The sequence below is a fragment of the Suillus plorans genome (assembly GCF_016647745.1).
Source record: "Suillus plorans strain S12 chromosome Unknown HD556scaffold_2, whole genome shotgun sequence".
Lineage (NCBI taxonomy): Eukaryota > Fungi > Basidiomycota > Agaricomycetes > Boletales > Suillaceae > Suillus > Suillus plorans.
Window position 1 is genome coordinate 1,371,200 of NW_024537386.1, and position 27,451 is coordinate 1,398,650.

Here is a 27,451-nt window from a genome sequence, read left to right on the forward strand (position 1 = left end):
CGCGTCTTGCGTTTAGGCATTTGTGATGATGGATGATTGAGATCAGGAGTAAGTAGCTTCAAGGCACTGTCACCGTAATTTAGAGTCTCAGAACGCGCCTTGTCACGCGTCTTGTGGTCACAAGTGGATGGAGTGGATGTGGACGGTGTCACAGGCCCACTGTTTGTGACTTTACTGTTGACCAACTCATGGGATTCACAGGGCAAGTTAGTTGAGCACTAGTTTGTCATGGTTATTCTGATACACGATTCAGGCTTGCTCGATGGATCAATGCACCCAGCACAGGTCTCGAACTCATCCGTGAAAATATAATGCGAAACCACCATGTTCGTCGCCACGAAACTGAATCCTCATCCCGGTTCGTTGATGCCGCTCGTAGGGTCAGCTCCGAGGAAGGTGGTTCTTGAGCGTGAAATCTTACCGCTCGACACTTGGTTCAATACCCGGCCTTCAAGTCCACTCAGAGCGCTCCATGTGCACTCTGACGATGAATGAGAATGTTTTCGTCCTTCTGGAGGATCCCGCAGCGCCTACCCGTGCAGACATTGTAGCAAGTGTTCAGAACTCCCAGACTACCGATGGACAGGTTTTCCCAGTCCCACCACACTATCGAACTACTTTTCTCACACTCCGTCCGCCCGGTGCATTAGAACAAGTTCTGCATCAGTTGAGAGCACGTTGGATCCCCGTCAGACAGACGGCCCCTGGTGCGCAAAGAAGTCAGGGCGGGCAGCAACTCTCTGTAGAAGGTTTTGTTTTTGCTATTGGCAATGACTGGCTCGTCCGTGTTGGTCATGTAGTCCTTGCTGGTGGTGCCGTCAAAGGTATGCTTCTTGAGGTGAGCGATCAACCTTTGTAGGTGGCAAATTAATTTTCATGTATGACGATGCACAGGCCGAGTATCTCCCGTTACCGGTTCTTCATTCTCAAACTGCAGACGGAACCTCAGAGCTTTTATCTAACCTTCTCACATCCGTCCTCCCAAATATTCGAGAGGCTAAAACGGTAGCTGTCACCATCAGCGATTCTCAGTGGGAAGAGGTACTTTGGGATCGTGAGGAAGAGGAGAGACAATTGTCACAGGAGAAAGCAGAACCGGAAGGAGATCCAGATAATATATATGTCTTTGGCGACGAGGGATTAACATCTGAGAAGAAGGGGGATTGGATAGGAGTTGATAGAGACCGTAGATCGGCTTTCTTGATTATCGGCGCACTAAAATCAGAGGGCATTTTGTAGTTTCTGTTTACGCTACTGGTGAACCGTAGAAGTTCTTGGCGCTTATGATGGTTCTTCACTACTCGTATCACCCACTAAACGGCCTACTCATGTGCATGAACGTTTAAACCACCATAAGCACCTTCTTTCATTCGACCATGTTATGGCGGTTTCGAAATAGCTGGTATGCAAGCGCCTGCGCCCGAAACTTGGCAAGGCACTCCTCCAGTCAGGCCCAGCCCCAGTCAACCGCGCTCCACTTTTATCAAAACCGCCAGCTAGAGCTCTATGCTTCAAAGGAAGCAAACAGGCTGAGCCTCCGACAGCTCGTGAAACTGCTTTTGTTAAACTATTTCTTACCATACTCATGGTGTGATATCAGGTGTTCTTTGGGCGGTCTATGGACGAGGAGAAATTGATAAAGGTGAGCGCTTGAGGGGTCATAATTTTAACGCTAATGTTCAATCTCATTTGTTATAGAGCGCTAATTATGTCCGCACCGAGCTGCCTGTCCGCATCGCACACAGGCTAATGGACTTGCAAGCCCTTCCATATGTTGTGGTAACTCAGGAGGGCGTAGCTCGAGTCTATGAGGTTTGTTCCAATAACACTATTTCATAGTTTGATCTTGACCTCGGACAACTTTACACAGTTGTATTGGTCTGCGTTTGAAAAGTCCGTAACTTGATTGTGCACACTGCAGAACGCACTTTTTCTGACTCTTTATAAGGTTTCGGCGCTACCCTCAAGTCACCACTTTGGAAGAGAATGAGGCCTTTTGTAAATTTCTCGAGAGTGTGCTGGACGAGCAGTAATACACTATCTTTGGTCCACCGCGCTCTTGGTTCTGACAACTAATATACCAGTGCACCCGTCATACCAAGTCTGTCACTGGGACTTTCCCTTTCATCTCCGCACCTTTCACCAGATTCACTAGATGCATTCATGAGACGCATGCTTGTATCCCGAATCTCAAGGCGTGTTCTCACCGAGCATCACCTTGCGCTTTCGAAGTCCCTTGGAACTAACAGCCTCAATCACCCCGAGGACCCACACGTTGGCATCATTTACACTGCGCTCAACCTCAGACATTCCATTGACAAGTGTGTCGCGCTCTTGCATGGCAGGCCACACGATATAGTCGATGAAATTGGGGAGAGCGTGCCGAATCGCGGATGGCCGGAAGTGATCGTCGATGGTCATGTTGACACTAAATTTTCCTACATACGTGAACACCTCGAGTAAATCTTTTCACTTGCATCATGTTCAATCTTACCCACGCCTCATTCTCTAGGTACATCATATTTGAACTTCTCAAAAACGTGCGGGTTCTCGGATCACATCTAAAAGAGCGGTTGACTGATGGTGTTCTAGGCAATGACCGCTACTGGACTGAATCATCGGAGTTCATCTAACCTTCCTCCTATACGAGCCACCATCGTTGTTGGCGAGAACGATGTTGGGGTGAGAATATCTGATCAAGGTTAGCACCCCTTTTCGCGCCTACAGATGAATGTAAAGGCAATATCTATAGGTGGTGGACTCTCATCAGCTCGGATCAAGTCACCCTCCGATCTCTTCTCTTTCTCTCACATTCGCAATGCAACACGCATGGATGACACGCGGCTGGGCGCACTACGCTCAGCTAGCTCGAGGGGCGTTAAAGCCACGGTTGCGGAGCAAATACGCCCATGGTGGACTGAACAGTCGAATGTGAATTCAAACGATAAAGATCCTGAGCGTGATGCTGGCATTGCGCCACATCCCAAAATCGGGCTGGGCCTGCCTATGAGCAACATATTTACAACGTGCGTGATTCTTGGCCAGTGCCTTCATAACGGTTAACTGAACTACCTTTATAGGTATTTCGGAGGCACCCTGGAGTTGGTTTCCCTGGATGGATGGGGTGAGTAAGTTTTGCCCGTCGCATTCGGGCCTCGTGTTGATTTTATGAAGGAACGGATGTCTATTTACGCTTGCCCAAGCTGGTAAGTTTTTTTTTCAAAGTCAGCAGGTATCAACATGTGACGCTGGGCCAAGGGCACGAACCTTGAGGGTATCGAATTATGAGTGTGTACAGGTGTGTACTCTGCCACACTGTGGTGCTGTTCAACTTCCTGTAGCATCAAATAAACGCAGCTAGTGAAATTAATTCTACCTGATGTTACTATTTGCCGCATGCGCATAAACGTATTTACAGTAGAACAATGCTTGAAGTGCTGTATCCAGATAGCCTAGCGGTGCATTGTCATATCTTCGGATATCACCGCCTGACATCGCGATATAATATTAATCCCAACTACTTGAAGTAGTGCCTCCGGGAGTTCGCACGAGTATGTAATAATAACTTGACATATGTGTCAGTGAGTGTCAAAACTAGTTGCTGTGCATACATGACTGGCAACACTAGTCACCCTTCCACCTAGGGCGTTTATCTCTCTCTTCTCTTAACTCATCTTCCACTTTGTTCGATGTCCTTGACGTCCCTCTTTAGAGCACCAAACCTGGTTCACAATGAACAGTGATTCCTGCAACCCACCCCCGCCTTCATACGAGCTCTCCCAGCAGGGCCATGACCGGAAGATCGTTGAGAAGAAACTCCAAGAGCTGCTTTTATCCAAAATTCCTATTCACGCCATTGAGGAAGAGCGCGATGAAGACGATAGTAAAGATTCTAAGGAACCAGAAGAGCAGAAGCAGAAACAGCCTTCAGGATTGTTCCAGACCTCAGTACAGCCGCTTCACATACAGAAGCGTACACTTCGAGGACCTCGCCCCCTTCCTCCAAGCCCAGCAGATGCGCAATATTCTTGCAGCAAACCAGTTGCCATTCAGCCAATTGGTCCTCTCAAAGAGAAACCAGAGCACGGGGAGTATCAAGAGGTTTTCTCGCCTCCTCCACCCTTCACAGCTGTAGGTCCTTCTTTTGAGGGACCTCCGTACGAATACTCGATGTATCATGCCAGTGGCTCTGCGTCACAACCCCAACCGAGTCGTACTTCCTTTAACCCACCACCTGTTCGTCGTGGACAGCACCGTCCCTCTTCATCATATTCTCCCGCTGAGCCACCACGTACAGAGACTTCCCATCGACGCATTTCTCATGGCCCTTGTCTCGAGCCCTCTAACTCGAAGCATTTAATGCCTTCAGGAAAAAGCTCCAATACCCGACTGAATTTTAACCCATCAATTGCCTATGCGACCTCATCTAATGCCATGTATGATTCTTGGGGGCATGCATCTGACTCGACGGCAGTTAATCCTGCTTCACTCTACTCGTATGCGATACATTTACCATTTTGAAATTGGTCATCTGATTGATGGCGCAGCTCAGCGGTGTCATCCTATTTACATCCAGGGTCAGCTGTCAGCCCAGCTCCGTCCCACATGTGAGTTGTCAACCTTCGGTCAAGTCCGAAACCTACCTTATGCATGTGATGTGAAAGTGGGACCAGGAACAGATTTTCAACGCCTCCTCGGCCTTCTGCATCTTACGAATCGCTTACGCCTGCAAGCCGCCCAGGATCTCCTGCTTTGCAATTCCATTCACCTTACGCACCTGTTTATTCGGCTTCTCAACCGTCGCTTCCTCGGTATGCTCAACTCAAGCCAAACCAAGGGGGTCATGTTCGATGGACCTCAGAAGTTGATTTTAAAGACAAATACCCGTGATATCTCATCATTTCCTGACTATTCACTCAACTGTACTAAAAGGTCTCAGACGTCCCACACTCTCATTACCCCCATTATGATATCTTACTTCGTGTACATACGTTCCTCAGATGTAGCACAAATACTATGTCTTATTACTGCTATGAAATCACAACTTAAAAGTGCTCCTGCATATGAAATCACAACTTAAAGTTACCATCACAACCTAGAATCTTCTCTTGTCACGTTTTGCTGACCAGCCGATCAACATACTCTTACCAGAGATAGGTGACACGGTGGATCCTCACTGTCATGCAACGCTCGAGCAGTCAGTCGACAACTTCAAGTTCGTCAGGCTCAGGCAAACCAGCCGACTATGTTACTTTTGAGCGTAGTGTCGCTGGTTTCTCGGACGATGCTGTTCACCGTGCAAAAGCCGCGCAGCTCAAGCTAGAGCATTTCTACAAGGTTGCTGTAGAAGCAGCTATCGAGCGGAATACCAGGTACATTTAGAATTGCCGGTCGACTTAGAAGAAGGCTCTGATGGGTTCGCAGGCGCGTTGAGCTTGAAAGGAAGCTGCAGATCGATATCATGACGTCCGAAGACAGGAAACATCGCCAACTACAACAACTGGGAAAGAAGGAGTCTACTTATCTTCGACTTCGGCGGACGCGGTTAGGTTTGGACGACTTCAGAACAGTCAAGGTGATCGGGAAAGGTGCTTTCGGTGAGGTGGGTGGGTTTGTTAATTTGGTCGGTATGCACTATACGGTATCATTGCGTGCAGGTCAGGCTGGTCCAAAAAACTGATACCGGTAAAATTTATGCTATGAAGACATTGAAGAAGGAGGAGATGCTGAAAAAGGACCAGGTACGAGTTTCTTCGTTGTGACAGATGCAAGTGGCTGGAACTTTCTCCGCAGTTGGCCCACGTCCGTGCTGAGCGCGACGTTCTGGCCGAGTCCAACTCCCATTGGGTGGTCCAACTGTTCTATTCCTTCCAAGACCCACAGACGCTGTATCTTATCATGGAGTTTCTCCCTGGTGGGGATCTCATGACCATGCTCATTAAATATGATACATTCTCTGAGGACGTCACTCGATTCTACATCGCAGAATGTGTACTTGCCATCGACACTGTCCATAAGCTTGGCTTCATTCACAGGTCAGCATAGCCTTTCTTCACTTTACTATTCTTATACGTTCTCGCAGGGATATTAAGCCAGACAACATCCTAATCGACAAGGATGGTCATATAAAACTGTCTGATTTCGGACTGTCGACTGGTTTTCACAAGCAGCATGATTCAAGTTATTACCAGCGGCTTTTGGACTCTTCTAATGGCGTGCAGTCACCGGCTGCCGCCGCCCGTAACAGTGTCATGGTCAATGCTATCCACTTGACTATGTCAAGCAAGGACCAAATCGCTACGTGGAAAGCAAACCGTCGGAAACTGGTAAGGACAGTGCTATGCTGTGTCCACAGTAAACACTTATTTGGCGTAACAAGGCGTATTCGACTGTTGGAACCCCTGATTACATTGCCCCCGAAATCTTTCAACAGAAGGGTTATGGCAATGAGTGTGATTGGTGGTCGTTAGGTGCGATTATGTTCGAATGCCTCGTCGGATACCCTCCCTTCTGCTCCGAATCTACGCACGACACCTATCAAAAGATCATCCAATGGCAATACCACCTAGTGTTCCCGGATGATGTCCATCTAAGTCGAGAAGCTGAAGATTTGATCCGGCGGTATGATGTCCAAAATATAACTGCTGAATAGTCGTGCTTATATCTTCAGCAGACTCATCACATCTCAAGATCGGCGATTGAATATCGAACAGATCAAGAACCACCCGTTCTTCTATGGCGTGGAGTGGGACACGATACGCCTGATTGATGCACCTTTTGTGCCACATCTTCGCTCGATCACGGATACGTCGTACTTCCCTACGGACGAGATTGATCAGGCACCAGCTGAAGCTCCTGTAGCGGACCTCGCCGATGCTCAAAAGGACCTCGCGTTCCTTGGGTATGATATCTATTCAGCCTTATCTTGTTGTCGGTTACTCATGTTTCGACAGATATACTTTCAAGCGATTCACGATCTCATCGCATGCTGTTTGATGTTGGACTATTTGTAACGGCCATGTAATATATATATGCAAGTTGTATGCAAGGTTTGTATACATGTACGACTATACGAAGAACTCGTTGTAATTTCGATATGATACGGTGCGCATGTACCATTATGTACGGCTACCATATATTGAATTCAGAAGGCCGACGTTTTGGGTATTGACGATGTCCTGGATTATTCGCACAGCCACCTCCGTGCGGACATTCATGAAGTATGCCAACCGTCTACCCAGACTCTACGTGCACCCTATTAGCTGAGAACTTAAGTTCCGGATTATATGATGGAGCGCATGTTGGTGATAACTCAATATACCACCCATCGAATATTTTGGTGTTCGGAATTCCATCAAAAGCCTCATGCTGGCACGCATGAGACTTTCGATGGAATTCCGAACACCAGCCTGATGATAGGATCTCAGCCTGGGACTTGTACTACGTGCGTATGTAGATGGTCAAGCCGCTCAAGCATAGTTTTCACATGCCTATCAATCCTGGTGACCGTGTATCGCATTCGCAGCGCAGAGCTGGGGACCGTCGGCCTACCAGGACACTCGAGCCTCGAGGCAGTGTTCTTAATTTTCAAGATTGCGACAATTTATGATTCGCCTGAGGTAAGTGAGGATTTGGCTGCGTATGTTGTGTCCAACCAGCGAGCTTAATATCACTGTGACCGCATTCCAGCTGAGATCCCGCGCCCAAAGTACCATCACCATGCGCTTGCATCGTCAATCATGTTGGATCACATACGTCCAGTGCAGGTCGGCAGGTCTCAAGAGTCTTGATAAGAAATTCACAAAATGCCGGTGCCACCACCTGTACACTCGACCCAAGCAATGGGAGGTTGAGTTAGTCAACGTTGTGTCACCGTGACCGTCGACCGAGTGAATCATGTTTCTACTGTGACATGATCACCTCTGTTTACTAGTTGTAGTATTAGCTGTCGTACGTTGGAACGGACTCGGATAGTGGCTACAGTTCTTGTAGACTTTGTGTAAAGTAGCCTAGCTAGTCGCCTGCATCGACTGCTGAGCGCTGGCGCTGAGCACTGAAATTTAGGGAATAGTATACAATGAGTGCTATTAGTAGTAAGTAATAGTCTCGTGACTTTCATGATGAAGTTTTTGGCAGCATGTCATGATCACAACTCATCAGCAACTGTAGTAATTGAACGGATCTACAGCCATTGGCTCAAAGATCGCTAGTCCACTTCCGAAAGTCTTGCTCAAGCATGTCACAATCTGCTGCATTTGCTGGCTTATGGTCGTCACTTCCAACACCATTAACACCATGGGTGTGAGTTCACCGTCATTTAAACTTCAAGCAGTGAGATCAAAGTTTTCTAGTCTGGACGTTATACAATCGATGGGGCATACCCAAATGACGCCTGTTCAAGCTTCCACAATACCGCTGTTTATGCAGCATAAAGACGTAGTAGTCGAGGCTGTGACAGGTTCTGGCAAGACGCTAGCGTTTGTCATCCCTATCCTCGAACGTCTTATCAGAAGGGATACTAGACTTAGAAGAAACGAAGTCGGTGCACTGGTTGTCAGTCCTACAAGGTGAGTTTCTGAGGAACTCTTATATTACTCAACGTCTAATCCTAGTCCTTATTCGAAAGAGAGCTTGCAACTCAGATTCATTCCGTATTTTCTCTCTTCCTGAATGCCCAACCAGATAATAGCACATTGAAGGAGTGTGAGAATGGAGAAGGATCACCACCACCCTCAACAGACACTGAATACTCAGGAGCAGGATTTCCTCCACCCCTTCTACTTGTTTCATCAGATAAATCTTCCCCAGCTCAGGATATACAGCGCTTTCTCTCTAGTGGTGCTGATATCATCATCGGGACACCTGGACGCATGGAAGAATTTCTTATAGGCAAAGGGAAAACTGTTGTTAGCGTCAAGGAGTTGGAAGTGTTGGTGTTAGATGAAGCAGACCGGTGGGCCTCTCCCATTTACAGGAGTAGGAGTTTATTTGCTGAAGACGTTTAAAGTTTGCTAGACCTAGGTTTTCAAGCTGCTCTGACTCGTATCATCACTCATATTCCGAAACAAAGGAGAACTGGTCTTTTCAGTGCGACGATGACAGATGCTGATGCTCTTTCTGAATTGGTTCGCGTTGGCTTACGAAACCCTGCTCGCATCGTTGTCAAAGTTCAATCAAAGAGAATAAGGGGAACGAGTTCGGGAACCTTGCAAGAAAGTCAAATCATCGAGGAAAGGCGGATACCTGCAGGGTAAGGTGTATGTGCTACGTAACATTTCTTACCCATTCCTCTCTCCTTAGACTTCAAAATTTATACATTAGCTGTCTCCCATCCGAAAAATTGGTTCAACTGACACGTATAATCAAGCAGGAGTCCTCATCTCATCACGCGCCACATTTCATTGTGTACTTTGCGACTTGCGCATGTGTTGATTATTTTTATCGCGTGAGCGTTCTTATATCGACCTTTTGCTCCTGAATTCCAAATGGGATTTAGATTTTACCAACGCTCTTACCATCCAATGTTCAACTCCATTCTCTCCACGGACACCTCCCTCCCGCAGCCCGTACTCGTGCCCTCTCAGCCTTTTCTTCAACTCTGTCGTCGTCCTCTTCTCCTTCAGTGCTTCTTGCTACGGACGTTGCTGCCCGAGGACTTGACATTCCTCATGTGGATGTTGTCATTCAGTTCGACCCTCCATCTGACTCAAAAGCCTTTTCTCATCGTTGCGGCCGGACAGCTAGAGCTGGAAGGAGTGGGAAGGCATATGCACTTTTAGTAGGAAGAGAGATTGAGTATATTGGTCTGTTTTCATACGCACTCACATTACATCTTCGAACTGACGTCCGCGTCAATAGATTTCTTATCCGTTCGAAAAATACCAATCAGGCAGCATCCATACATACTAGCCGATGGAAGCAAAGCACCGGACACAGATTGCCCCTCGACAGAGGATGATGTCGTCAGTACCTTCATGTCCCAAATCAGACAAACTGTCATGACAGATCGCGCGCTGCATGACAAGGTAGCTGCCTTTCCCAAATCTGATATACGTGGCCATTCTCACAGTTTGACAGGCTGTAAAGGCGTTTGTCTCCTTTGTTCGTGCATACTCCAAGCATGAGGCCTCCTACATCTTCCGAATCAAAGACCTGGACTTAATAGGCGTCGCAAAAAGCTTCGGTCTGCTGCGTCTGCCACGAATGCCCGAACTGAAAGATCGTGATAAATCACAATGGGAAGGCGCAGAACTTGATGTATGTTCAATAATTCCCAGATATCACACATACTGATTGCTACGATGAATGAAGTGGGATTCATACTGTTATGCGGACAAGGCACAGGAAGCCAAGCGAGTTGAAGAAGATTCGAAGAAAGCTGTGGTGAAGCACGACTCCGAGACTCGAGCTGCTAAGCGCAAACGTAATGCTGCATGGAGTCAGCAAGCTGATGATAAAAATGACAAAGACAAGCGCCGGACACAAAAGGCGAGGAAAAAGCAATGGCTTAAAAGTCAAAATGTTGTTGGTGGTGACTTAAAAGGTACCCTCCAAACAGGCAGAGCCAAACCAGAAGAGAGTAGCGGAGAGGACGATTGGGACGAACTGGCACGAGAAGAACGATTAGCCAAAAAATTGCGGAAGGGAGCTGTTTCGCAGAAAGAATTCGATCAGGAGTTCGGTGACTTGTGAAAAATAGGCAATTGTCTCGTTCTTGTCTCCTTCCGTACATTCGTGTTCTCCGAGGCATCAAACCATGATCGGCGTATCTTGGCATGTAATCATTGTGTCCCCCAGCGTCTGAATGAAGCCGATTCAGAAGTCCCATACGAGAACGTCGTTGTCGTGCTGCGCATATGGTGTGGACAATATCTGATTTTCTTCCTGCTCTGTTCCCCTGTCTCGTATATATGCTCTCCCAAATGGAAAGGATCAGCACTCAGAGCATCGCTGTATCAGACGAAAGCCGCGAAAACCAAATAAGTCCAAATCTTTGACTTTGACTTGGACTCGACTTTCATCATGGACGAGTCAACACCTCCACCGCCAGATATCGACGCATACCCACCCCCACCCCCACCATCAGCATCAACAGGCACACCAACAGATTTCTTGAAAGGCGTGGTCGGGAAAAAGGTCATCGTGCGTCTCACATCAGGTGTTGATTATCGAGGTATCCTTTCCTTTGCCTTGCGTCAATCTAGAACCAAGCTTATGTGCGTAGGCGTGCTTTCATGTCTAGATGGATATATGAACATTGCGCTGGAGCAGACTGAGGAGCATGTGAATGGGGTAGTTACGAATCGATACGGGGACGCGTTCATTCGCGGGAATAATGGTAAGTCGTTCGAGGATGTGTGTCTGGACATGCCGTGTTCTGATGTGTTCTCGTATACTAGTGTTGTACATTTCTGCTGCAGAACCGCTATAATCATATAGTCGCTTTGACTCTTATCGTACAATGTGAACATACTTCATGCAGATCCTCGTTATGAACGCGGCAGCCCGCAATGCATGTATAACTGGGGACCTGCCTACTACTACACAGTTGTTCACACACCAAATCGACGCCGATCCCAACAACTTTGATTTCTATGCCAATCGTTCATTCGTCATGGCGAGACAGCTTGCCTGGAATGACGCGCTTCAGGATGCGACCAAGGTAAAATATGCTGACCTGTCACGCCCCACTTAATATGGGCTAACCTGGATGGTGACATAGTCAGTTAGCATTGAGCCCTCCTCGATTGGCTATATCTCCAAGGGCCTCGCCCTCTGCGGAAACCAGCAGGTGCACGACGCAATGGCAGAATTAGACCTCGCGTTCACGTTCACGAACGCAGACCCAAAGACGACTCATTTCCTTTTCTTGATTAAGGTAGGTGATTATCGAATCATACTCATACTCTACGCTTCATCATCGTTTTCAGGCTATCGCGTTGTTCAACGTCAATCCCCGCGAACAGACCGTGCTGCCCGTCCAAGAGCTAGCCGCTCAGATGCTAGTAAGGACAAGACGTGGTCTACACAAACATCTGCACAAACTGAGTAATTAAGTCCGTGGACTCCGCACTTGACATCGCATGCTGTCACTCAGAAGTCTCTTTCTGGGGGGCATCATCAGTGCGAACTGGCTGGCTTTGACTTTCTGCAGAGAAATGGCGCGTGTAAGTTGGACATGCTCAAGGTCAGGACGGAAGAGTTGCAGGAAAGAGCGTGTTTTTTTCAATGCGTATGGCCATTGACTCTAACCCATGGCAGTGTGTCAGTGAATCCTATCCTACTGCGCCACACTGTCGTTCAAGCAAGTTAAACGCGCACAAAGACATTTCACACGATATTCCTGAAACTGTTCATGCACGTCCGTCATTGTTGAATGCTGCGTCAGGAAGACTATCTCCGGAATGAGCTCACTGGTCTGACGCAGGTACTGCGGGAGGTTGCTGGGTAGCAATCAACCTCCAGGAGGACTGGGTATGATGTAGGATCCGCCAATTCGTCTTCATCCTTAGAGAGCTCTATCGAAGTTCGCATGGTTGTACTGCCAGATCTACCACAGTAGATGGGTCTTGCAGAAACGAGATCCGTCAAAAACATAGTAGAATATCAATCTCCGCAGAATTCCTATAAATACAACAGCTTGCTGATCCAACTTGACCTTATCATGTATCCCTGCTACGTAGATTCGGTCGCATCTATAAAGAAGGAGTGAGTGACAAGTATGAAGTCGAGTTTGAAGAGGAGAAGCTGACCACTTCCACAAATAATGGCAACAGCTGTGGAATGTAAACCAGATCAGGAGGTCTGAGCATGTCTGTGGATCCCTTCGATCTGCGCGGTGGGTGATCTAGTGCACGCTGAAGGTTTTCCGCGGAACGTGCAGCTAGGGTGGGGGGAGGCGGGGGTAACGGTTTGTCCGCACGACGAAGTGATGGCGGTAATGGCGGGACAGGAGGAACATCTTTCCAATTCAACTGATGGGAGAAATTGGCAGATTTCGTGCTCCGTAATGAGATGGATCGCTGGCGGGTAGAAGGGGGAGGTTGTTGCACAGGTGGAGGCGTCAGCGGGCGTTGCGGGGACGACATATGCGGAGATGCCCTAGCTGTTTGAACTCGGGACCGAGTTGGAGTTGGCCCTTCCTCCTCGCTCTCCTCGCTCTCGGCATCTTCGTAGCTCCCCGAGCTTTCCGTTTCGTACTCACTAGAAGACTCATCGCTTTCATCATCCGTTTCCTCCGCGGCAAGATCAAGAGCATCACTTTGAACCAGTTCCCCGAAATTAATTTCGCCTACCACGCTGTGCACTAGGGCCTGCGTGGCTTCATCTTCGGCGTCCGCGTCATTATGTCCCTGAGCCCGCGTGAAACGCCTGCGCACTTTTTCTTCGTGTGCGATCTTCAGCTTGTAATGGTACCGAGCTACCTCATCTATCTCGTTCACCATATTCGTGCGCTCTTGCCCACCGTGGGGAAGTAGCCATTCGAGCGACACCGGTGATCCTAGACCTTCCCGGACGACAGTAAGGAATTTTTCAATCCATTGCATCAGGTTTTCAAACAAGCCCTTCCCGTTTGCATGTACCTTGTGCACGAAAGAGTAAAATGCTTGCTCATGCCGGCCGACGAGATCAATAAAGGTTTGCACGGTGGCCTGGGGATCCTCGTCGCTCACTAATCGCTCGATGGTTAGGTTTTCTCCGTTAAGAATGGGCGCGAAGAGCTTACTTTCTTCCGTAGCCTCGACGACCCTAATTAAATCGGTGATGAAATTCTGCAGATCTGATACAGAATTTCCAATATTGGCAGCCCGGTATACTTGGGCTAATGGCGCATAAAAAATGGAGATGATATCCTTCAGCAACTCAGCGGTAACACCCTGGGAGTGCGTCAGCGGAGATACCGACAGTTTGTCAAGCAGGCTGACCTCGAATATTAGTGCAATCAACTGTTCCCTGTCTCTCAACCGGGAATAAAGCTGCACGAGCATCTTTAGATCCTCAAACAGCCATGCCTCCTCGTTGGTTGGCCCATCGTCATCGTCTGAGTCCACAAGGTTTTCCCGCTCCCTCAGATATGCCGCATGTGCAAGATGCGCCCGGTGCACTCTGCGTAATTGGTCACGATTTAACCCGGGTTCTTCTCCAGATCGCAGAACGACAACAAGTACGGGAATTTTCCCGTTCTTTGCATCCGTTCGATACGTATCCTGGATGTCGCGCGTGGCGTTGACAAACAAGCGGAGCTTCTCACATATGACAGGGTCATCAACTTTGGCTTTTACAGCCTCGATATCTTCTTCGATAATTGTGACCTCTTCCGTAAGAGAGCTAGAGAACATTCTGGTAAAGCATTAACAGGCTGGTTGACCGGTTAAATTCTGGACTACCGTTGAAGGAGACTTCTTCCACCGAACGGAGTCGCCAGAAAGATGTCCACCACGCCTAGCATTCATTAATACATCAGTCCTGAGAGGGTATGTGCACCTTACTGCGTATCATGGCAACTGGACTGCTTATCTTGAGCGCTGTCCTTAGCAAAAAGTAAGGCATCAATCCATGTAAACGTTTCATGCTTGCGAATGTTTCCGACGCAGTATCAGACGCAACGAACATTTGGAAGATTGTCGAGGCTAGCCTACCAAAACGATTAGTTATTTGATTATTGAAAGTGACGTATACGCACGTTATTCTGCCCCATTCTGTCACGGCCCGATAATTAGGAGGTAATTGGTTTATGTCGGGAGTCACCTTAATTATGGCAAAAATATGACTGAGTCCATCTATGAATATGTGAGATTGGCGATAAACAACCCCTGAAGTTGACAGACCTTTCCCCATGATGTCGCCCTTGACGCTCTTCACTGCATCTCTTAAACCATCGACACGAGCAGCAATTTCGTGCGCAAACCGTTTCCTCCCGTTTTCACGAATTCTGTCTGCGTCTTCCCTTCTCCGAGCATCTTCTACCTCTTCAGGACCCAAACTAGTAGGTCCGCTGAGTAAGAAAGATTTGAGCACGGGAGAGCTCCCGATTACCCTATTGTTCATGAGAGAGTGCAGATAAGCTCTAAGGGTCAACCTGTTCTTTTCCCGGGACAGCCGCGGTGGAGATCTCCCATTCCAAGACTGATGAGAAGACGAAGAGTGCGGGAGCGATTCAGATGAACCGTCCGAGAAGGTGGCACTGCAATCGGAGAGGGTTGTGCGTTGCATCCGTGATATGGTGGAGATATCTGGAGGAGATGTCGAGCGCGGAACATTGACGATCGTACGATCTTTGACGGGTGGGGAAGGTACCATCTCTTCAGGATGAAATTTGCGCAACTACATAGGAGACGTGATGGGCTGTGTCAAGGATTGAGGCGCACAAATCGTACCTCATCTGCAAGCGTTTTGAAGTCGCCATACCTTCGAGACACGCAAACTTCCCTATCTTCTGATAGCCGAGTCCTGATGATGAATTCCTATATTAGGTGATGAGGACATCGATGATTGATGATCGATATATGCCAGCAAACCTCGTGAACCCGACTGCGGACTCGACCCTTGTCTGTGATATTCCTCACACATACAATATTTACTTCGAATACGTCGCGACGTTTGGCTAACTGTGCCTGCCGCTTCTTAGCGAGTTGCTCGAGGCGATCAAGATCATGTTGGTTGAGCCGGACGACCTCTTCTTGTTCTACTAGCTTTGTACCAGCGCTGAAAAATAGGGCAAAGTTCCGTTCCATACTGTCAAGCAATTTGAGGCGAGCAGCCCTGGGTTCGTTTTCATCCTCAAGTAATGAGGTGGGGGATATGTTCTTCGCAAGAGCGGAAGCAACAAATACTTGTAGTTTATTTGGATAGAAACTTTTATCTGCAGCTGCGAGGAGGGGGAATGTTAAAAGAAATTGACGGAACATATACTTCAAGAAGGGTAAATCAAGGGGCTGAGCACCCATTGGAGGCGGCGTAAACGGGGTCCCAAGGTATGCAAGGGTGGAGCCACCATCATCAGGTGCGTTTGTTATAAGATTTAATTCTTTGTGGAATTGAAGTTGTATTAGTGATTTCTTCAGGTAGTGAGCTCGGAGAGGTGTCAGAACCAAATAGCGCTCCTCGGAAGGAACAGGATCCTGTGGATCGCCATCAGTTGGCTTTGGAGCAGAAGGTATCTGACGAGTTGGCCGACGTGGCCGGTGCTTTGAATTGGAGGAAGAGTTTTGGGGAGGTGGTGTGGTCATGACAAGGAATGTTGGAAGCCCGCAGTTGACGAGACTCCAATGTAAGACATCAATATACGGCCATGATATTACGTACATCATGGCTGGCACCGCCACTCTAGGGGCTATTTCTCCTTCCCTGTACTGTCATTACCAAGTTAACTACTGCTCGGGGTGTACACTTTGGATCCTTTATACGTTCTTCTGTGAGGCTCATCAAGTAACTTCTTAAGTTTAGCAGCAACCTCCTTCACACCCTGGCGACAATCTTCCATGCCCCGCCAAGTTCCGGCCACACTCCAACATTCAGAACACGCTTTTGATGCCTCGTTGACTGTGTCAAGTTCCAGCTCCCCTCTTGAATGTAACACAACCATAATATCGACAAGACGATGGAACCCAGTACACCACGTCTGGATACCACGGTCGGAATTGGTGCTTGTATCAGTCACAAGGTATGACGATGCGAGCCCAATCGCCCGACGTAACATGGTTTGGTCGATAACGCCTGACTGTTGTGTCATACGCTTTACAATATGAATCACAAAACGGCCATAATCGGTTGGCTGGCTTTGCCTAGGCTGTTTTCGTGTTTAGAAACACTGAATTACGAATTATTTTGAACTTGCCTCCATCTCTACCTGAAATTGATTGAGCAATGATCCTGTGACAAGCATTGACGGATCCATTGTCAGTGTCTGAAGGAAAGAGGGAGGGGATGATAACACCCACAACTTTCTTAAGTACCTTGTCTACTGCGATCTAGAGCGAATTAAGTGGCACCGGCCCTCCTCCGGAAATTACCGAACCCCGGACTTCTTTCCGAAAGTTCCCAGGTATTCTTTAACTTCACTAAGTCTCCGAGGCTAAGTAGCAAGCCATGGCAAGTCTTCTGGTTAAAATTCTGGGTGCTATGACGCCCCCACCTTTTGTACAACCAACAGACTATGATGGTTGGGAAGTTAAATGGAAATTTTTGGTTTTCCGTCCAGGACGTATGTGCTTGTATTCGGTTTTCTTCTCTAACGTACTCGTGCTCACCGCATGACGCAGTCTTTCAAAGCCAGGCGTATCTCTTAGCTGGATTGTTGGCATATGTAGCCATAGCTATCTACGGCAAATATGTCAATTTTAAAAGAGCTAATTCCTGGTATGTCTTAAATCTTGATCTACGCCGTCTTTAACGCACTTTCAGGTACAATGCTCACCTCACACTCCTTCAAGACCAATTCTCTTCACCTACATCTGCCTCAGGGCTCATAGCAGATGGGTACACGGACTTTTTCAATTTTTCCACCGGTCGACGTGCTATTGCGTCTCTGCACACTGTATTCTCACTTCGCCCACGTCAAGATCCACTGCAACTTATCTATCATTTCGGCTGGCAAATGTACGACCTCAGGTACAATCCATACGATGAACTCACTCTGGACTTCAAACTCGACGCGGAAATGGCTGCTAGCATCCCAGATTACGTATGGGCTGTCCTTGCAAAGGATGAATTCACAAATATCAAGGACAAGCGCTGGGATTTGGTTAGCCTCATACCCTACAATCAATTTATATTAAATTTACATGTCACAGACGTTCACCCGTACCGCCGATCATGCCTCACTTCCAGCCTCGCTCTCCGTGATGACCGAATGGGCAGATGTGACTGACAACTTGTTCAAGACTACTCCCACGCTATCACTAACCAAGCTCCTTTCGGACCCTGTTAATCTCAAATACTTCAAATCTCTTTCCGTGACGGACCAGCCGCGTGAACGCCCTGCTGTCCCCCTTACACCTGCCGAACGCGAGAAACACGTCATCTTGTGTCTGGCTGTTCCCCCTGCAAACAAGGCCGCCGAGACCATTCCTCTAGTCTCGGCTATGTTTACATTTATTGACGGTTTAACGAAGATGAATTTGCGGCCAGAAACCCGTTCTAAGATGAAGAAGGTCCGAGAGGATGTGGACAAGGAAATCCGGGAAGAGGCTGTGAAGGAAAAGAAGGAGGAAGCGGCCGAGGATAAGAAGGTCGCAAGGCGGAAAGCAGAACTAGAACGCGTCTCACGCCTGAGTGCTGCAGAACAGAAAAAGGTTAGTCTTTGCATATCGGGTTCTACTTCCTTGCTCACCACTTCCGCATCAGATCATTGAGCGTGATCGGAAACGTGCCTTAAAACGTTCACAAGGCAAGGCAGTGAGGAAATCATAAATATTCTATTAAGATCACATGTAGGAAGGACTATTGTACATAAAAATGTTATTTCATATATCCTTGACCAAGCAGTAGACCATTAAATAACGTCGAAGTAAGATATTATGAAGGTAATGACGGAGAAATGGAAGAACCGCTGGTCCGAGAATCCGTAGCAGGGACACTGCTGTCGCGGGACTGCGCGTGAGATTGAGATGGTGACGCCTGCACCCCACTTTGACCCGCCAAGAATCCCAGGCTTGCGGTCCATCTGGTAAGGAACTTGAGCAGCCACATTGGTTGCATCAAAGCGTCCTTGTGTTCATCATCCTCTTCCGCCTGGCTCATCTCGTCATCCGTCTCATCACCAAGCACCCGTAAATCTCCCAACCCAGCACCTGCACGACGTTCCTCCTCCGCCTCGCTCTCTGTCCGTCCCCATACATCCACCTCTCGCTCCTGGCCGCCAAGCGTCCACTGCTTCCGCCGTCGCTTTCTCGAGCTAACGGTGTCCGATCCAAAAACTTTACCCCTAAGCTCGAGCACTTTTGCTCGAGGCGCAATTGCTGCATTCCAGAGGTCTTGCCGTCTGAACTGCCCCGCCTCGTAGTCAAGAGCTGCGACTTGTTGACGACTACTGTGTGCTGCGACCCTTGCGTCTTCCACGCGTTGCAGGGCTTCGAGTTGGCTCGACAGATTAGATAGAAATTCGCGATGATCTCTATCATCGTTTAGGAGAGCCGCGTTGGTCGCTGCCAGGTTTGAAGATACATGCTAGACCGGTCCGCGTCGTGATGAGCGGGTATCCAAAGAACTCATGAACACAAACGCTCACCTCGAGGCAAGCAAGCATGCATTTCAAATGCTCTTCTCGCCGATGCATGACTAATAGGTGGCTGCAAAGGTCTACATCGATTCGCATCCATTTGAAAGGAAGGATTCGAAGGTCTCGAAAAGCATCCAGGTCATGAAAACTATGCCGTCTGCCGCGAGTATTAGCACATAATATCTTTATTGGGTTTCATCTGCCTACCTCCGGATATCAGGGCTCAACATTTTCCTCTTACTCTCCGCCTCGCTCTCTCTTTCAGTAGATTTATCAACAGACTTTCTCTTTTCTTCTGCATTTCCTACACCCGACCAGCTAGACACACGACTCTCGTCTCTAGGTCGTCTGGGATGTCGAGCAAGGAAGGACTTCACACGGCGATTGTACTCTGGATCATCCTTGTTAAGGTTGGACGTGGATCTTTGCGCAGTGATGGATGCATCAGAAGGGTCAAGTATGAACGGGTTGTGTGTCTTTGAGATTGCTAGGATTGAAGCATTAGATCACAGTCTAGCCAAATAAGTCACTTGTATACATACAGATGGGTGACACCTGGCCGCTGCTGGGGAGGTCCTCGTCATCTCCGCTATTCCTACCTCTTATGATTGAGTGTGAATCTTGCCAGACAAGGGATGGTACTCACGGGGATAACACCACAGACGGTACGGGCAAAACACTTGTATCGGCATACACGTGGCCCGATAAAGACGATTGTGCAGACAACGGCACTGCTATCAACGATGAGCGCCCTGCAGATCTCAATGGAGATGATAGATCTATCGATCTCTTGGACCGATTGATGCTATAATGAAGGTGTCAGCCCGGAGCGGAAGAATCTAAGAAGCTACTGACCCAGCCCAGAACTCCAATTTCTTCTGAACCTTTCCAGACCAAGCACCTCCGAAGGTAAGATCATTATCGTCTTCGCCTGGGCTCTTCACTATCCCCAAATCGTCCACATCACTTGACGTAAGTCGTTCCTTATCTTTTTCTCGTACCTTCTCCCGGGTTCTGTGGAATGTTTGCGTGGGTCCTACTGCACGCGCCCGTAAACGAACCGCTACCTCCACTCTACCGGTCCAAAGAGCACGCACGCTACCGGCTACCCGTTCCTTCTCATCCACTTCGTCGGGTTTCTCGTCCTTCCTAACACGCTCTCTTTCCAATTTGTTTTTCTCGGCCCTGGACCCAACTTTCTCATGCTGTTTATCACGCCCTATGACAGCTCTGACGAACGTGCCTAGGTCCGCCACGGGTACCAATACACCCTCCGCACCAGCCACGCCACCGCGCCCCACAAAACCCCTGACACGACCGCTTAACCCGCGTCGCTCATCATCAGATGAGTTCGGCTCAGAAGCAGGGTCAAGAGTTGATAAAATGATGCGTTGCACACGCCGTGAGTCAGAATGCTTAAGCCTTGCCTCATGCGTGGAGGTAAGCGCATTGTATAAGTGAAGGTTTAAATAAGTTGGGAGCGCTGGTTGAGGAACTGAGGAACTTGCACCAACGGAAGGCGATGGCGAGCATATGGAGACTGCCGGCGACACCGACAATCCAGGTGAGGAGGCGCCCGATACCGTGATTAGCAGAGGTGTCTCCGTGTGCGAAAGCGTTGGCGACGAATGCATCCCATTATTAAGATGCGAGCTGATGCCCAACAACTGAGCCTGTGCACATGCACTAATGCAAGCAATTAACACGTGTGGATGTAGGAAGGGATCCTTCGGCACTGCTTGTGCAAAGGACGCAAGTTTATTTCGCGCTGAGAGCACAAATGAAAGCAGTGCCCCAACTGCAGAGGGGTCAGCAATACGTTCAGTTGCCTGAAAGTGCTTAATTTGGCCAAGGTCTCAATATAATGAAAGGGTAGTTTCACGGACCTCAATACCTGGAAGGCTCTCTCCTACTTCCACCATCCATTTTTGCAATCCATCTATGGTGACATCACAAAGTAGGCCATCCAACATAGGTAGGGAAGTCAGTGGGAACATTCCACACACAGACAATGCAGCTTGCATCAGTTTCACCAGCTCTAGAACAGTGGCTGCAAAGTGTGGGTGACGCTGCGATTGCTGTGCATTAATATTAGACGTGCTGTGCTGCGGAGAGGCGCCAGTGTACAATGGCTGGACATGCGAAGAAGAGCTGTTCAATGTGTCAGGAAGGATAAGGGGGCTCGGAGAATGCGAGAAAGTGCGAGTCTGGACACGTGAATTCGGAGGAGATTTAGAGCGAAATGGATGTGTCGCGGAAGGAGTGTCAGGAATCAAGTACAATGATTTAAACCGGTCCTTTGTCGTCTCGCTACGAAATAATGAGCGAACACAAAAGCCGATTGCCCAAACCTTACCCAGGTTCTTCGAGCGTAACAGCACTTCGGCCACTGCACCCCATTCGCAGCAGATTGATGTTGCAGTACAAACGCTCCTGTACTGCTAGAAAGTCACCATCTGGAATCTGCACGATTGTATAATCAGACCGAAAGTTTGCCAAAGAGGTGACCATCAGAATGCCCATGGGCGTCTAAAGCGTATGCATTAGCACTAAGCGAGTATACCGCCCAAGTGCCAAGGTACCTGTTTTGGTCGGGCCCCGTCTTTGCGAAGGTGTTGTACAGAGAGCTTGAATTCTAACTCTCCTTCCTCGTGTGTCAAACGGTCAGCAGGCTTAAGCACGGTGACAGTAACCTGGAGCCATAGCAAGGGGGATGAACATTGCTCGCTGAAGTTCAGGCTTACATTACAAAACATACCTTATGGGAAGGGTCTCCCGTATACACTATGAGCACTGTAACAGGGCGTACACGCTCAACTATCCTATGCGTCAGTCAACACACGCCGAAATTCACACAAAGACAACCCACGAACCACTTCTCGACTGCATACATCTGATAACCCTGGAGCTCGACACGATTCTCAGCAATTTCAAGACGAGACTCCCTCCCGATCCAGCGCTCCCCGACAGAATCCTCGCTCACCCCTGTCCCCGTATTGAATGCCGCGCTTGTCATGATGGCAGTTGCCGAGCCGGAGCGCGAACGAATTAATTTTGATGAGGTTTGCCTTCGTGTTGGTGGGCTTGGGGGACATTGTGGTATGCACAGAGGTGCGGGCGGGCGCACAGTTGGCATGAGCAACCGTGGTGGGCCTCGGATTGAGTTCGCCATGGCTCACGTTGAGCACTGACGTCCGAGGGAGTGGAATAAGCAGTTCGGAAGTGTCACACTTTGGCTAATAAGGGTGTGACCCCGGTGTGACACAACGGGCACCTCTGGCGGCCCAGCAAGTCAGCTCGGGGCACTTCGTAACTACTCCTTACACGCGCGCACAATTTTTTTGTTCGCAAAGGTAAGTCAGGGTAATCACAACCTTCCCAAAAATAAGGCGGTTAAGGTGAAGCCGGTGAAGACTATCAAGGTACCGTCAAGCATATATAGTCCTTCAGGTACTCCAACAGAAAAAAAATCAAGCTAGTCCATATCCGATGCAGAAGTAGTAACCAAGTGAAGAATCGAAGAGAAAATGGGAATAAATAGAGCGCATGGGTAGGATACACTGCAACAGTGCGGATGATATGGTACGTGGGTAGAGTACGTGATACATATTAAGCAAACTTCATTGTTTTTTCGTTCATCTCCTTCACGGTGATCAGGCCGATTCTATGGTGTAGTAAGAAAATATGATGTGAAGGAACAAGGCTAAATTACAATGCATCCACGCGAAAACCACCTAACCATCGAGTCACAGTCAAGAGCGGGATAGGGGTAAAATAAGGTGCAGCACCCACCAATTACTATTCAACTGTTCGATCCAGCCTACGACCATCCGCAGACGGAGTCGCGCGCTTTTAATGGGTAACAATTTGGCCTTTTCATGCTCATCTATCGGGAGCACCATACCTATCCAGAAGGAGAACGCATCAGGGTTCTCGTCAGGCGGCTGCGGACCGTATGTGTGGTTTAGACGCTGAACTACCCACGGTGCAGTACCTGCACGCAGCTGCTCCAGAAACGTGTGACACGTTTGAAGGAGCGCGGCGGTGCTTAGAGGTGGATTGGTGGGAGAAGGCGGTGACAGGTTCGACATGATGCGCGAAAAAAGTTGTGGAGATGATGGTGCATGACCCGAGGCGCTAGAAGCAGACGATGATGATGCGGATGACGAAGAATCAGCATTCTCCTCGATCTCAGACTCCCAGTCATCAGAAAGGTCTTCATAATCGTCGATCCGTTCCACTCTTCCGATCATATACCCATCTAGAGATCCGCGTTCGAGTATCCTGAACCGATGCGTGCCCCGGGTTTCCACCATGCTCCGCCCGTCTGGCAGCATCTGCACACTGCGGATCTCAAGCATGGTACCAAAATCTGCACCCGCATCAACGCCGAGACTGGCAACAGGTGCTGCACGTGGAGGCATTATCATGCCCAAAGTCGGTGTTGGAGCCTCGAGACAACGCCTGAGCATAAGCCGATAGCGTGGTTCGAAGAAATGCAGGAGTGTTGGCATTCCCGGAAAGGATAGTTGGCAAACGAAAATTGGCGTGTCTAAACGTGCGTCGCGCTCTTCTGTCGCAATTGCTTGTCCCCTTGCGTCATAGGACTCAGGGTAAGCTTTGAGCACTGCACGTTGACAGGAAATTAGATGAATGCAAGAGCCACACGTAATTTACTGACGAAGAGCAAGGACAACTTTGTTATACGAGTGTTCATGAAAGTAAGCGAAGCCAGGTAATTCCACGCGACATAGTGGACATAACAAGCTATGATCTAGCGATCTCTGTAAGCATTTAGAGCAAAAAGTCTGGCATTACTGTCGTCAGGGTTCTTTCATACAGAAAAGGAGTTGTACACACGTACATGTTGACAAGGCGTTGTGATAGGCTGGTAAAGCAGCATAAAACAGATCTCGCACGTCAACTCCGTAGTGAGGTTCTTGTCAAATTCGGCTAGCGATATAGCCTCAGGGTCAGAAGGATGAAAATCCGGTAAATGTGGATTGGACGTATGACGTCGACGCCGCTTCCGTGGTCGAGAAGAGCCTGTTGACGTAGGGGAGGAGCCAGAGACAGGTGTCACGGGACGGTCAGTTGATGACGGGGACAATGGAAAGGCGACCGGCTCCTGTTGTTCGTCATCGGAATCGTCTCCAGAGTCAGAATAGGTGTCCACAAGGTGGTCAGACTGCTCTGCCTCATCCTCTGCGGCCTTCATTACCAATTCCACCAACTTTCTCACTTTGACATCAATTCTTCGTTCAGCTGGTTCAGGAGAACTCGTACGGCTATCGGTAGTCGCTGGAAAGAACGCGACTCGAGAACTAGGTGGAATAGTAGGCGTGAAACTTGGTGGAGTAGATGAACAAGTTGGGATTGGGCATAAATCTGAGGTCATATGTGATGAACAGACGGTGTGACCACATCGTAGAGTGGTTGGGTCTGTTAGAAGACGAGATGACGAGCAAAGAGGACAGTGCAGAAGATGGAGAATGACCTTTGGAGAAGGATGGTCCATAACTTTCCAAAGATCTGTTGCTGGGGCTGCACTGACGAAGAGCAATGAAGAAGGGCTATGCGACAGTTATATGAGCACACGAAATGAAAGGAATCTAGTCACTTACGAGTGCCAGAGTTCATCAGCAATACTATAAGGATGGATGAAAGACGAGCTTGAGGGTTCGGATAGGCTCCGCGGTAAGACAAAAGGCAGTTTCTTACCTCGCAGGATGGTTCAGTATGCAGCAGAGAGAAGATCCAAACTCGATTCAAGCGTTCAATCAAGAGATTCACGATGCACTCCCGGCTACACTTTCCACGCCCAATTTAAACGTTATTCGTTTTAATCAACTCATGCTGCAACAGATCGCCGATCCTGGCCCTTCCAATGATGACCTTCGCACACACCTCCTGTCTTGACCGGAACCGCCACAACTACTGCATATATGTAACAATACTTTAAGGACATACAATCATGGCTACCGATTTCCAGAATCATGAAAGACACATGCAAGTCAATTTACGAAAGCATATCACTTTTCCTACACACCCGAACCTCGTGCAACGAGAAGATAAACCGATTCTACTACTACTACTACTACTACACATCCCCATTCACAAACTAGACACGTTTGTCGTGGGCCAGCTGCTGTAGTGCAATTCCAGTTAGCATCGTATACCTTCCGAATCGGGCCACGTGTATGCTTACTAGTCCTCTCCTGTGCCACGCTTGTAGCCCAGCTTCTCAATGAAACTATCAAGCTCCTTAGGTCCCCGAGAGCCATATGGGTAGGGCGAGGGCTTAGGGCGTGGTCCTTCTCTCCCATCTATCCAGTGCAGAATGGGGGTGAAAATCTAGTACATTGGCGATCAATCGCACTTCTCGACCATGGCTTGCAGCAGCATGCTTACCTTCCATGCAACATCCAGTTCGTCATCTCGGACAAAATTCGAGTGGTCACCCTTGATCGCATCCAGGATCAGTGCCTCATATGCCTCCGGAATATTTGTGTCCGTGAATCGCCTCTTGTATGTAAGGTCCATCTCAGTCGGAATTGCGCGGAACGCATATCCAGGCGTCTTGGTGTTCAGCTTCAGATAAACGGCTTCCGATGGCTGAATGCGGATGACGAGTTCGTTGCGTGAAATATCCTTGAAAATTCCACTTGTGACATCCTTGAATTGCACGCGAATTTCAACCTTTGCCTCATTCAAGGCTGAAGTGCATAATTTGTCAGGGGCTATTGTATGAGTGTAATCCGAGACGTAACATACCCTTTCCCGCCTTCAAGATAAACGGAACGCCTTCCCACCGCTCGTTATTAATCCAGAGCGTGGTAGCAGCAAACGTCGGGCAGACAGAGCCTTTCGGCACAGTGTCGTCATCCAGGTAACCTGGCTTCCCATTGGCTCCGACATATTGGCCTAGAAGCACGTCCTCCCGTTTGATAGGTGGGATGGAGCGAAGCACCTTGACCTGGGAAGAACAAGCCAGCGTGAGAACACAAGAAATACTTCTAATGCGCAGGGATAACCTTCTCGTCCCGAATGTCCTCCGATGCAAACGAGACAGGTCGTTCCATGGTCAAGATACTCAGGACCTGCAACAAATCTGAGTGTACACAGGCATTAGCGTGGCAGCCCCTTCCCACACAAACTCACAGGAGACTCACGGTTTTGCAAGATGTCACGGATGATGCCAAATTCGTCGAAATAACCACCACGACCCTCTGTGCCAAACGGCTCCTTGAAACTGATCTGGACGCTGCTGATTGAATGCTTGTCCCACGCAGCGCCCATAGCGACGTTGGCGAAACGGAGGACCAACAAATTCTTCACCATCTCCTTGCCGAGATAGTGGTCAATACGATAAGTCTCCTCCTCTTGCCACGACTGCTTGAGTGAGGACAGGAGATCCCTGCAGGATTGAAGATCCTTGCCAAATGGCTTTTCAACGATAATGCGATTGGTTCCATTTGTCGCGTAGCAGCACACTTTGACATGTTGTGCAACAGGAACGAACACGGACGGCGGGAGGGCAAGGTAAAAGAGGCGATTTACACCGCGAATTTTATAGCCCTTCTCGATAGCCTCCATGTGTCTTGCCAAATTTTGGAAAGAAGGATTATCATCATAGTTGCCAGAGACATAGGAGGATAATTTCTTGAATTCCTCGATTTTGGCAGCGACTTCAGGATCGTTGGTAGGGTTCTTGATGTAACTAGTGGTGCGTTTGTGATACTCCTCTTCATCCATCTTTGTTCGTGCATAGCCGATGATATGGACATCTTTAGGGAGATAACCGTTGCGGTAGAGACCAAACAAAGCTGGGTACGTCTATCGGGGTGCTCAGGATCGTCTAGGGCGATGATAAAAGAGCATTCACGCCCACCTTTTTCTTTGCAAGGTCACCGGAGGCACCGAATACTAGATATGAAGAGATTTGATTCGGACGGTGATGATGGCGGGGACAGGGGGGACTCACCAACGATGATAGTGTTATCTTTGAATTCGTCACCGCTGGTCTCCATGGATGGGATCGTACCAGACCTTGTGCGTGTCATTGAGGCCATGATGTTGACCGAGGAAGATATGTGTTGCAGAAAGATAGATGCAGGGGCTTTAAGTTGTTCTTAAACTTATTGACGTGAGTGTGAGAAGACTGTCAATGTAGTAGTGATAGATGTAAATTTACATTACCGTGAGGGGCCGTGCGTTCGTCAGCGTGAGGCT

General features: G+C 48.6%; 13 protein-coding genes across 13 annotated transcripts; 8 read left to right on the forward strand and 5 right to left on the reverse strand.

Moving 5' to 3' along the window:
* Positions 1-126: 126 nt before the first annotated feature.
* Positions 127-1,283, forward strand: HD556DRAFT_1324006 (uncharacterized protein). The gene is made up of 4 exons (XM_041301461.1): positions 127-202; positions 254-326; positions 380-838; positions 895-1,283. The coding sequence occupies exons 1-4, from the start codon at positions 189-191 to the stop codon at positions 1,237-1,239; spliced, it is 891 nt and encodes a 296-aa protein (XP_041167249.1). The 5' UTR covers positions 127-188; the 3' UTR covers positions 1,240-1,283.
* Positions 1,284-3,550, forward strand: HD556DRAFT_1324011 (alpha-ketoacid dehydrogenase kinase). The gene is made up of 12 exons (XM_041301462.1): positions 1,284-1,547; positions 1,601-1,642; positions 1,699-1,812; positions 1,871-1,893; positions 1,949-2,029; positions 2,085-2,459; positions 2,513-2,540; positions 2,593-2,701; positions 2,753-3,026; positions 3,081-3,124; positions 3,175-3,206; positions 3,259-3,550. The coding sequence occupies exons 1-12, from the start codon at positions 1,377-1,379 to the stop codon at positions 3,286-3,288; spliced, it is 1,323 nt and encodes a 440-aa protein (XP_041167250.1). The 5' UTR covers positions 1,284-1,376; the 3' UTR covers positions 3,289-3,550.
* A 9-nt stretch (positions 3,551-3,559) lies between these two features.
* HD556DRAFT_1324034 (uncharacterized protein) lies at positions 3,560-5,062 on the forward strand. The gene is made up of 2 exons (XM_041301463.1): positions 3,560-4,496; positions 4,548-5,062. Exons 1-2 carry the CDS (start codon positions 3,733-3,735, stop codon positions 4,609-4,611), a joined length of 828 nt encoding a protein of 275 aa, XP_041167251.1. The 5' UTR covers positions 3,560-3,732; the 3' UTR covers positions 4,612-5,062.
* HD556DRAFT_1324038 (kinase-like domain-containing protein) lies at positions 5,004-7,179 on the forward strand. The gene is made up of 8 exons (XM_041301464.1): positions 5,004-5,372; positions 5,425-5,602; positions 5,658-5,741; positions 5,794-6,035; positions 6,083-6,326; positions 6,380-6,621; positions 6,674-6,901; positions 6,954-7,179. Exons 1-8 carry the CDS (start codon positions 5,182-5,184, stop codon positions 6,994-6,996), a joined length of 1,452 nt encoding a protein of 483 aa, XP_041167252.1. The 5' UTR covers positions 5,004-5,181; the 3' UTR covers positions 6,997-7,179.
* A 954-nt stretch (positions 7,180-8,133) lies between these two features.
* HD556DRAFT_1324045 (DEAD-domain-containing protein) lies at positions 8,134-10,885 on the forward strand. Its single transcript, XM_041301465.1, has 9 exons — positions 8,134-8,301; positions 8,352-8,567; positions 8,627-8,953; positions 9,008-9,250; positions 9,301-9,445; positions 9,497-9,803; positions 9,859-10,025; positions 10,078-10,257; positions 10,312-10,885. Exons 1-9 carry the CDS (start codon positions 8,237-8,239, stop codon positions 10,690-10,692), a joined length of 2,031 nt encoding a protein of 676 aa, XP_041167253.1. The 5' UTR covers positions 8,134-8,236; the 3' UTR covers positions 10,693-10,885.
* Positions 10,886-11,879, forward strand: HD556DRAFT_1324048 (LSM-domain-containing protein). The gene is made up of 4 exons (XM_041301466.1): positions 10,886-11,173; positions 11,225-11,338; positions 11,400-11,662; positions 11,723-11,879. The coding sequence occupies exons 1-3, from the start codon at positions 11,023-11,025 to the stop codon at positions 11,429-11,431; spliced, it is 297 nt and encodes a 98-aa protein (XP_041167254.1). The 5' UTR covers positions 10,886-11,022; the 3' UTR covers positions 11,432-11,662; positions 11,723-11,879.
* On the forward strand, positions 11,305-12,376 carry HD556DRAFT_342280 (uncharacterized protein). Its single transcript, XM_041310324.1, has 4 exons — positions 11,305-11,338; positions 11,400-11,662; positions 11,723-11,878; positions 11,931-12,376. The coding sequence occupies exons 2-4, from the start codon at positions 11,477-11,479 to the stop codon at positions 12,054-12,056; spliced, it is 468 nt and encodes a 155-aa protein (XP_041167255.1). The 5' UTR covers positions 11,305-11,338; positions 11,400-11,476; the 3' UTR covers positions 12,057-12,376.
* A 286-nt stretch (positions 12,377-12,662) lies between these two features.
* HD556DRAFT_1428808 (uncharacterized protein) lies at positions 12,663-16,229 on the reverse strand (the record flags this gene model as incomplete). The annotated part of the gene is made up of 10 exons (XM_041304751.1): positions 12,663-12,695; positions 12,753-13,672; positions 13,727-13,877; positions 13,926-14,340; positions 14,388-14,442; positions 14,490-14,635; positions 14,684-14,780; positions 14,829-15,324; positions 15,378-15,464; positions 15,519-16,229. The coding sequence occupies 10 exons, from the start codon at positions 16,227-16,229 to the stop codon at positions 12,663-12,665; spliced, it is 3,111 nt and encodes a 1,036-aa protein (XP_041167256.1).
* A 137-nt stretch (positions 16,230-16,366) lies between these two features.
* On the reverse strand, positions 16,367-16,897 carry HD556DRAFT_1428809 (uncharacterized protein; the record flags this gene model as incomplete). The annotated part of the gene is made up of 2 exons (XM_041304752.1): positions 16,367-16,789; positions 16,850-16,897. 2 exons carry the CDS (start codon positions 16,895-16,897, stop codon positions 16,367-16,369), a joined length of 471 nt encoding a protein of 156 aa, XP_041167257.1.
* Positions 16,898-17,041: 144 nt separating this feature from the next.
* Positions 17,042-18,469, forward strand: HD556DRAFT_1324061 (DUF1682-domain-containing protein). Its single transcript, XM_041301467.1, has 5 exons — positions 17,042-17,203; positions 17,262-17,358; positions 17,404-17,743; positions 17,793-18,293; positions 18,346-18,469. Exons 1-5 carry the CDS (start codon positions 17,089-17,091, stop codon positions 18,409-18,411), a joined length of 1,119 nt encoding a protein of 372 aa, XP_041167258.1. The 5' UTR covers positions 17,042-17,088; the 3' UTR covers positions 18,412-18,469.
* HD556DRAFT_1324065 (uncharacterized protein) lies at positions 18,470-22,419 on the reverse strand. The gene is made up of 11 exons (XM_041301468.1): positions 22,093-22,419; positions 21,978-22,041; positions 21,802-21,912; positions 21,576-21,748; positions 21,106-21,529; positions 20,075-21,048; positions 19,866-20,024; positions 19,762-19,814; positions 19,427-19,706; positions 19,229-19,376; positions 18,470-19,167 (listed from the first exon to the last, which is right to left on the reverse strand). The coding sequence occupies exons 1-11, from the start codon at positions 22,389-22,391 to the stop codon at positions 18,517-18,519; spliced, it is 3,336 nt and encodes a 1,111-aa protein (XP_041167259.1). The 5' UTR covers positions 22,392-22,419; the 3' UTR covers positions 18,470-18,516.
* Positions 22,420-22,474: 55 nt separating this feature from the next.
* On the reverse strand, positions 22,475-25,024 carry HD556DRAFT_342719 (PUA-like domain-containing protein). The gene is made up of 5 exons (XM_041310325.1): positions 24,844-25,024; positions 24,084-24,792; positions 23,901-24,027; positions 23,012-23,846; positions 22,475-22,953 (listed from the first exon to the last, which is right to left on the reverse strand). Exons 2-5 carry the CDS (start codon positions 24,735-24,737, stop codon positions 22,923-22,925), a joined length of 1,647 nt encoding a protein of 548 aa, XP_041167260.1. The 5' UTR covers positions 24,738-24,792; positions 24,844-25,024; the 3' UTR covers positions 22,475-22,922.
* A 99-nt stretch (positions 25,025-25,123) lies between these two features.
* HD556DRAFT_341129 (glucose-6-phosphate dehydrogenase) lies at positions 25,124-27,451 on the reverse strand. Its single transcript, XM_041310320.1, has 8 exons — positions 27,204-27,451; positions 27,111-27,145; positions 26,392-27,055; positions 26,254-26,330; positions 25,994-26,195; positions 25,631-25,935; positions 25,428-25,573; positions 25,124-25,364 (listed from the first exon to the last, which is right to left on the reverse strand). The coding sequence occupies exons 1-8, from the start codon at positions 27,289-27,291 to the stop codon at positions 25,334-25,336; spliced, it is 1,548 nt and encodes a 515-aa protein (XP_041167261.1). The 5' UTR covers positions 27,292-27,451; the 3' UTR covers positions 25,124-25,333.

Excerpts from the sequence above, each read along its gene's own strand:
- HD556DRAFT_1324006 (XM_041301461.1), top strand. Across the intron at positions 327-379 it reads ATATAATGCGAAACCACCAT|GGTCAGCTCCGAGGAAGGTG; the intron begins GTTCGTCGCCAC and ends TGCCGCTCGTAG. Across the intron at positions 839-894 it reads TCAAAGGTATGCTTCTTGAG|GCCGAGTATCTCCCGTTACC; the intron begins GTGAGCGATCAA and ends GACGATGCACAG.
- HD556DRAFT_1324011 (XM_041301462.1), top strand. The coding sequence starts at position 1,377 with ATGTTATGGCGGTTTCGAAATAGCTGGTATGCAAGCGCCTGCGCCCGA. Across the intron at positions 1,548-1,600 it reads GGCTGAGCCTCCGACAGCTC|GTGTTCTTTGGGCGGTCTAT; the intron begins GTGAAACTGCTT and ends GTGTGATATCAG. Across the intron at positions 2,030-2,084 it reads GAGAGTGTGCTGGACGAGCA|TGCACCCGTCATACCAAGTC; the intron begins GTAATACACTAT and ends CTAATATACCAG.
- HD556DRAFT_1324034 (XM_041301463.1), top strand. The coding sequence starts at position 3,733 with ATGAACAGTGATTCCTGCAACCCACCCCCGCCTTCATACGAGCTCTCC. Across the intron at positions 4,497-4,547 it reads AATCCTGCTTCACTCTACTC|CTCAGCGGTGTCATCCTATT; the intron begins GTATGCGATACA and ends TTGATGGCGCAG.
- HD556DRAFT_1324038 (XM_041301464.1), top strand. The coding sequence starts at position 5,182 with ATGCAACGCTCGAGCAGTCAGTCGACAACTTCAAGTTCGTCAGGCTCA. Across the intron at positions 5,603-5,657 it reads GGAAAGGTGCTTTCGGTGAG|GTCAGGCTGGTCCAAAAAAC; the intron begins GTGGGTGGGTTT and ends CATTGCGTGCAG. Across the intron at positions 6,327-6,379 it reads AAGCAAACCGTCGGAAACTG|GCGTATTCGACTGTTGGAAC; the intron begins GTAAGGACAGTG and ends TGGCGTAACAAG.
- HD556DRAFT_1324045 (XM_041301465.1), top strand. The coding sequence starts at position 8,237 with ATGTCACAATCTGCTGCATTTGCTGGCTTATGGTCGTCACTTCCAACA. Across the intron at positions 8,954-9,007 it reads GTGTTAGATGAAGCAGACCG|TTTGCTAGACCTAGGTTTTC; the intron begins GTGGGCCTCTCC and ends AGACGTTTAAAG. Across the intron at positions 10,026-10,077 it reads ATCGCGCGCTGCATGACAAG|GCTGTAAAGGCGTTTGTCTC; the intron begins GTAGCTGCCTTT and ends ACAGTTTGACAG.
- HD556DRAFT_1324048 (XM_041301466.1), top strand. The coding sequence starts at position 11,023 with ATGGACGAGTCAACACCTCCACCGCCAGATATCGACGCATACCCACCC. Across the intron at positions 11,174-11,224 it reads ATCAGGTGTTGATTATCGAG|GCGTGCTTTCATGTCTAGAT; the intron begins GTATCCTTTCCT and ends TTATGTGCGTAG. Across the intron at positions 11,339-11,399 it reads GTTCATTCGCGGGAATAATG|TGTTGTACATTTCTGCTGCA; the intron begins GTAAGTCGTTCG and ends CTCGTATACTAG.
- HD556DRAFT_342280 (XM_041310324.1), top strand. The coding sequence starts at position 11,477 with ATGCAGATCCTCGTTATGAACGCGGCAGCCCGCAATGCATGTATAACT. Across the intron at positions 11,663-11,722 it reads CGCTTCAGGATGCGACCAAG|TCAGTTAGCATTGAGCCCTC; the intron begins GTAAAATATGCT and ends ATGGTGACATAG. Across the intron at positions 11,879-11,930 it reads ATTTCCTTTTCTTGATTAAG|GCTATCGCGTTGTTCAACGT; the intron begins GTAGGTGATTAT and ends CATCGTTTTCAG.
- HD556DRAFT_1324061 (XM_041301467.1), top strand. The coding sequence starts at position 17,089 with ATGGCAAGTCTTCTGGTTAAAATTCTGGGTGCTATGACGCCCCCACCT. Across the intron at positions 17,204-17,261 it reads TTTGGTTTTCCGTCCAGGAC|TCTTTCAAAGCCAGGCGTAT; the intron begins GTATGTGCTTGT and ends CGCATGACGCAG. Across the intron at positions 18,294-18,345 it reads GTGCTGCAGAACAGAAAAAG|ATCATTGAGCGTGATCGGAA; the intron begins GTTAGTCTTTGC and ends CTTCCGCATCAG.
- HD556DRAFT_1324065 (XM_041301468.1), bottom strand. The coding sequence starts at position 22,391 with ATGGCGAACTCAATCCGAGGCCCACCACGGTTGCTCATGCCAACTGTG. Across the intron at positions 21,749-21,801 it reads ACGGGGCCCGACCAAAACAG|ACGCCCATGGGCATTCTGAT; the intron begins GTACCTTGGCAC and ends CATACGCTTTAG. Across the intron at positions 19,168-19,228 it reads GCATGCTTGCTTGCCTCGAG|CATGTATCTTCAAACCTGGC; the intron begins GTGAGCGTTTGT and ends GGACCGGTCTAG.
- HD556DRAFT_342719 (XM_041310325.1), bottom strand. The coding sequence starts at position 24,737 with ATGGACCATCCTTCTCCAAAGGTCATTCTCCATCTTCTGCACTGTCCT. Across the intron at positions 24,028-24,083 it reads TCACAACGCCTTGTCAACAT|ACTTTTTGCTCTAAATGCTT; the intron begins GTACGTGTGTAC and ends CAGTAATGCCAG. Across the intron at positions 23,847-23,900 it reads CAAAGTTGTCCTTGCTCTTC|TGCTCAAAGCTTACCCTGAG; the intron begins GTCAGTAAATTA and ends GTCAACGTGCAG.
- HD556DRAFT_341129 (XM_041310320.1), bottom strand. The coding sequence starts at position 27,291 with ATGGCCTCAATGACACGCACAAGGTCTGGTACGATCCCATCCATGGAG. Across the intron at positions 26,331-26,391 it reads CCGTGACATCTTGCAAAACC|ATTTGTTGCAGGTCCTGAGT; the intron begins GTGAGTCTCCTG and ends GTGTACACTCAG. Across the intron at positions 25,365-25,427 it reads CGTGGCACAGGAGAGGACTA|CTGGCCCACGACAAACGTGT; the intron begins GTAAGCATACAC and ends GCACTACAGCAG.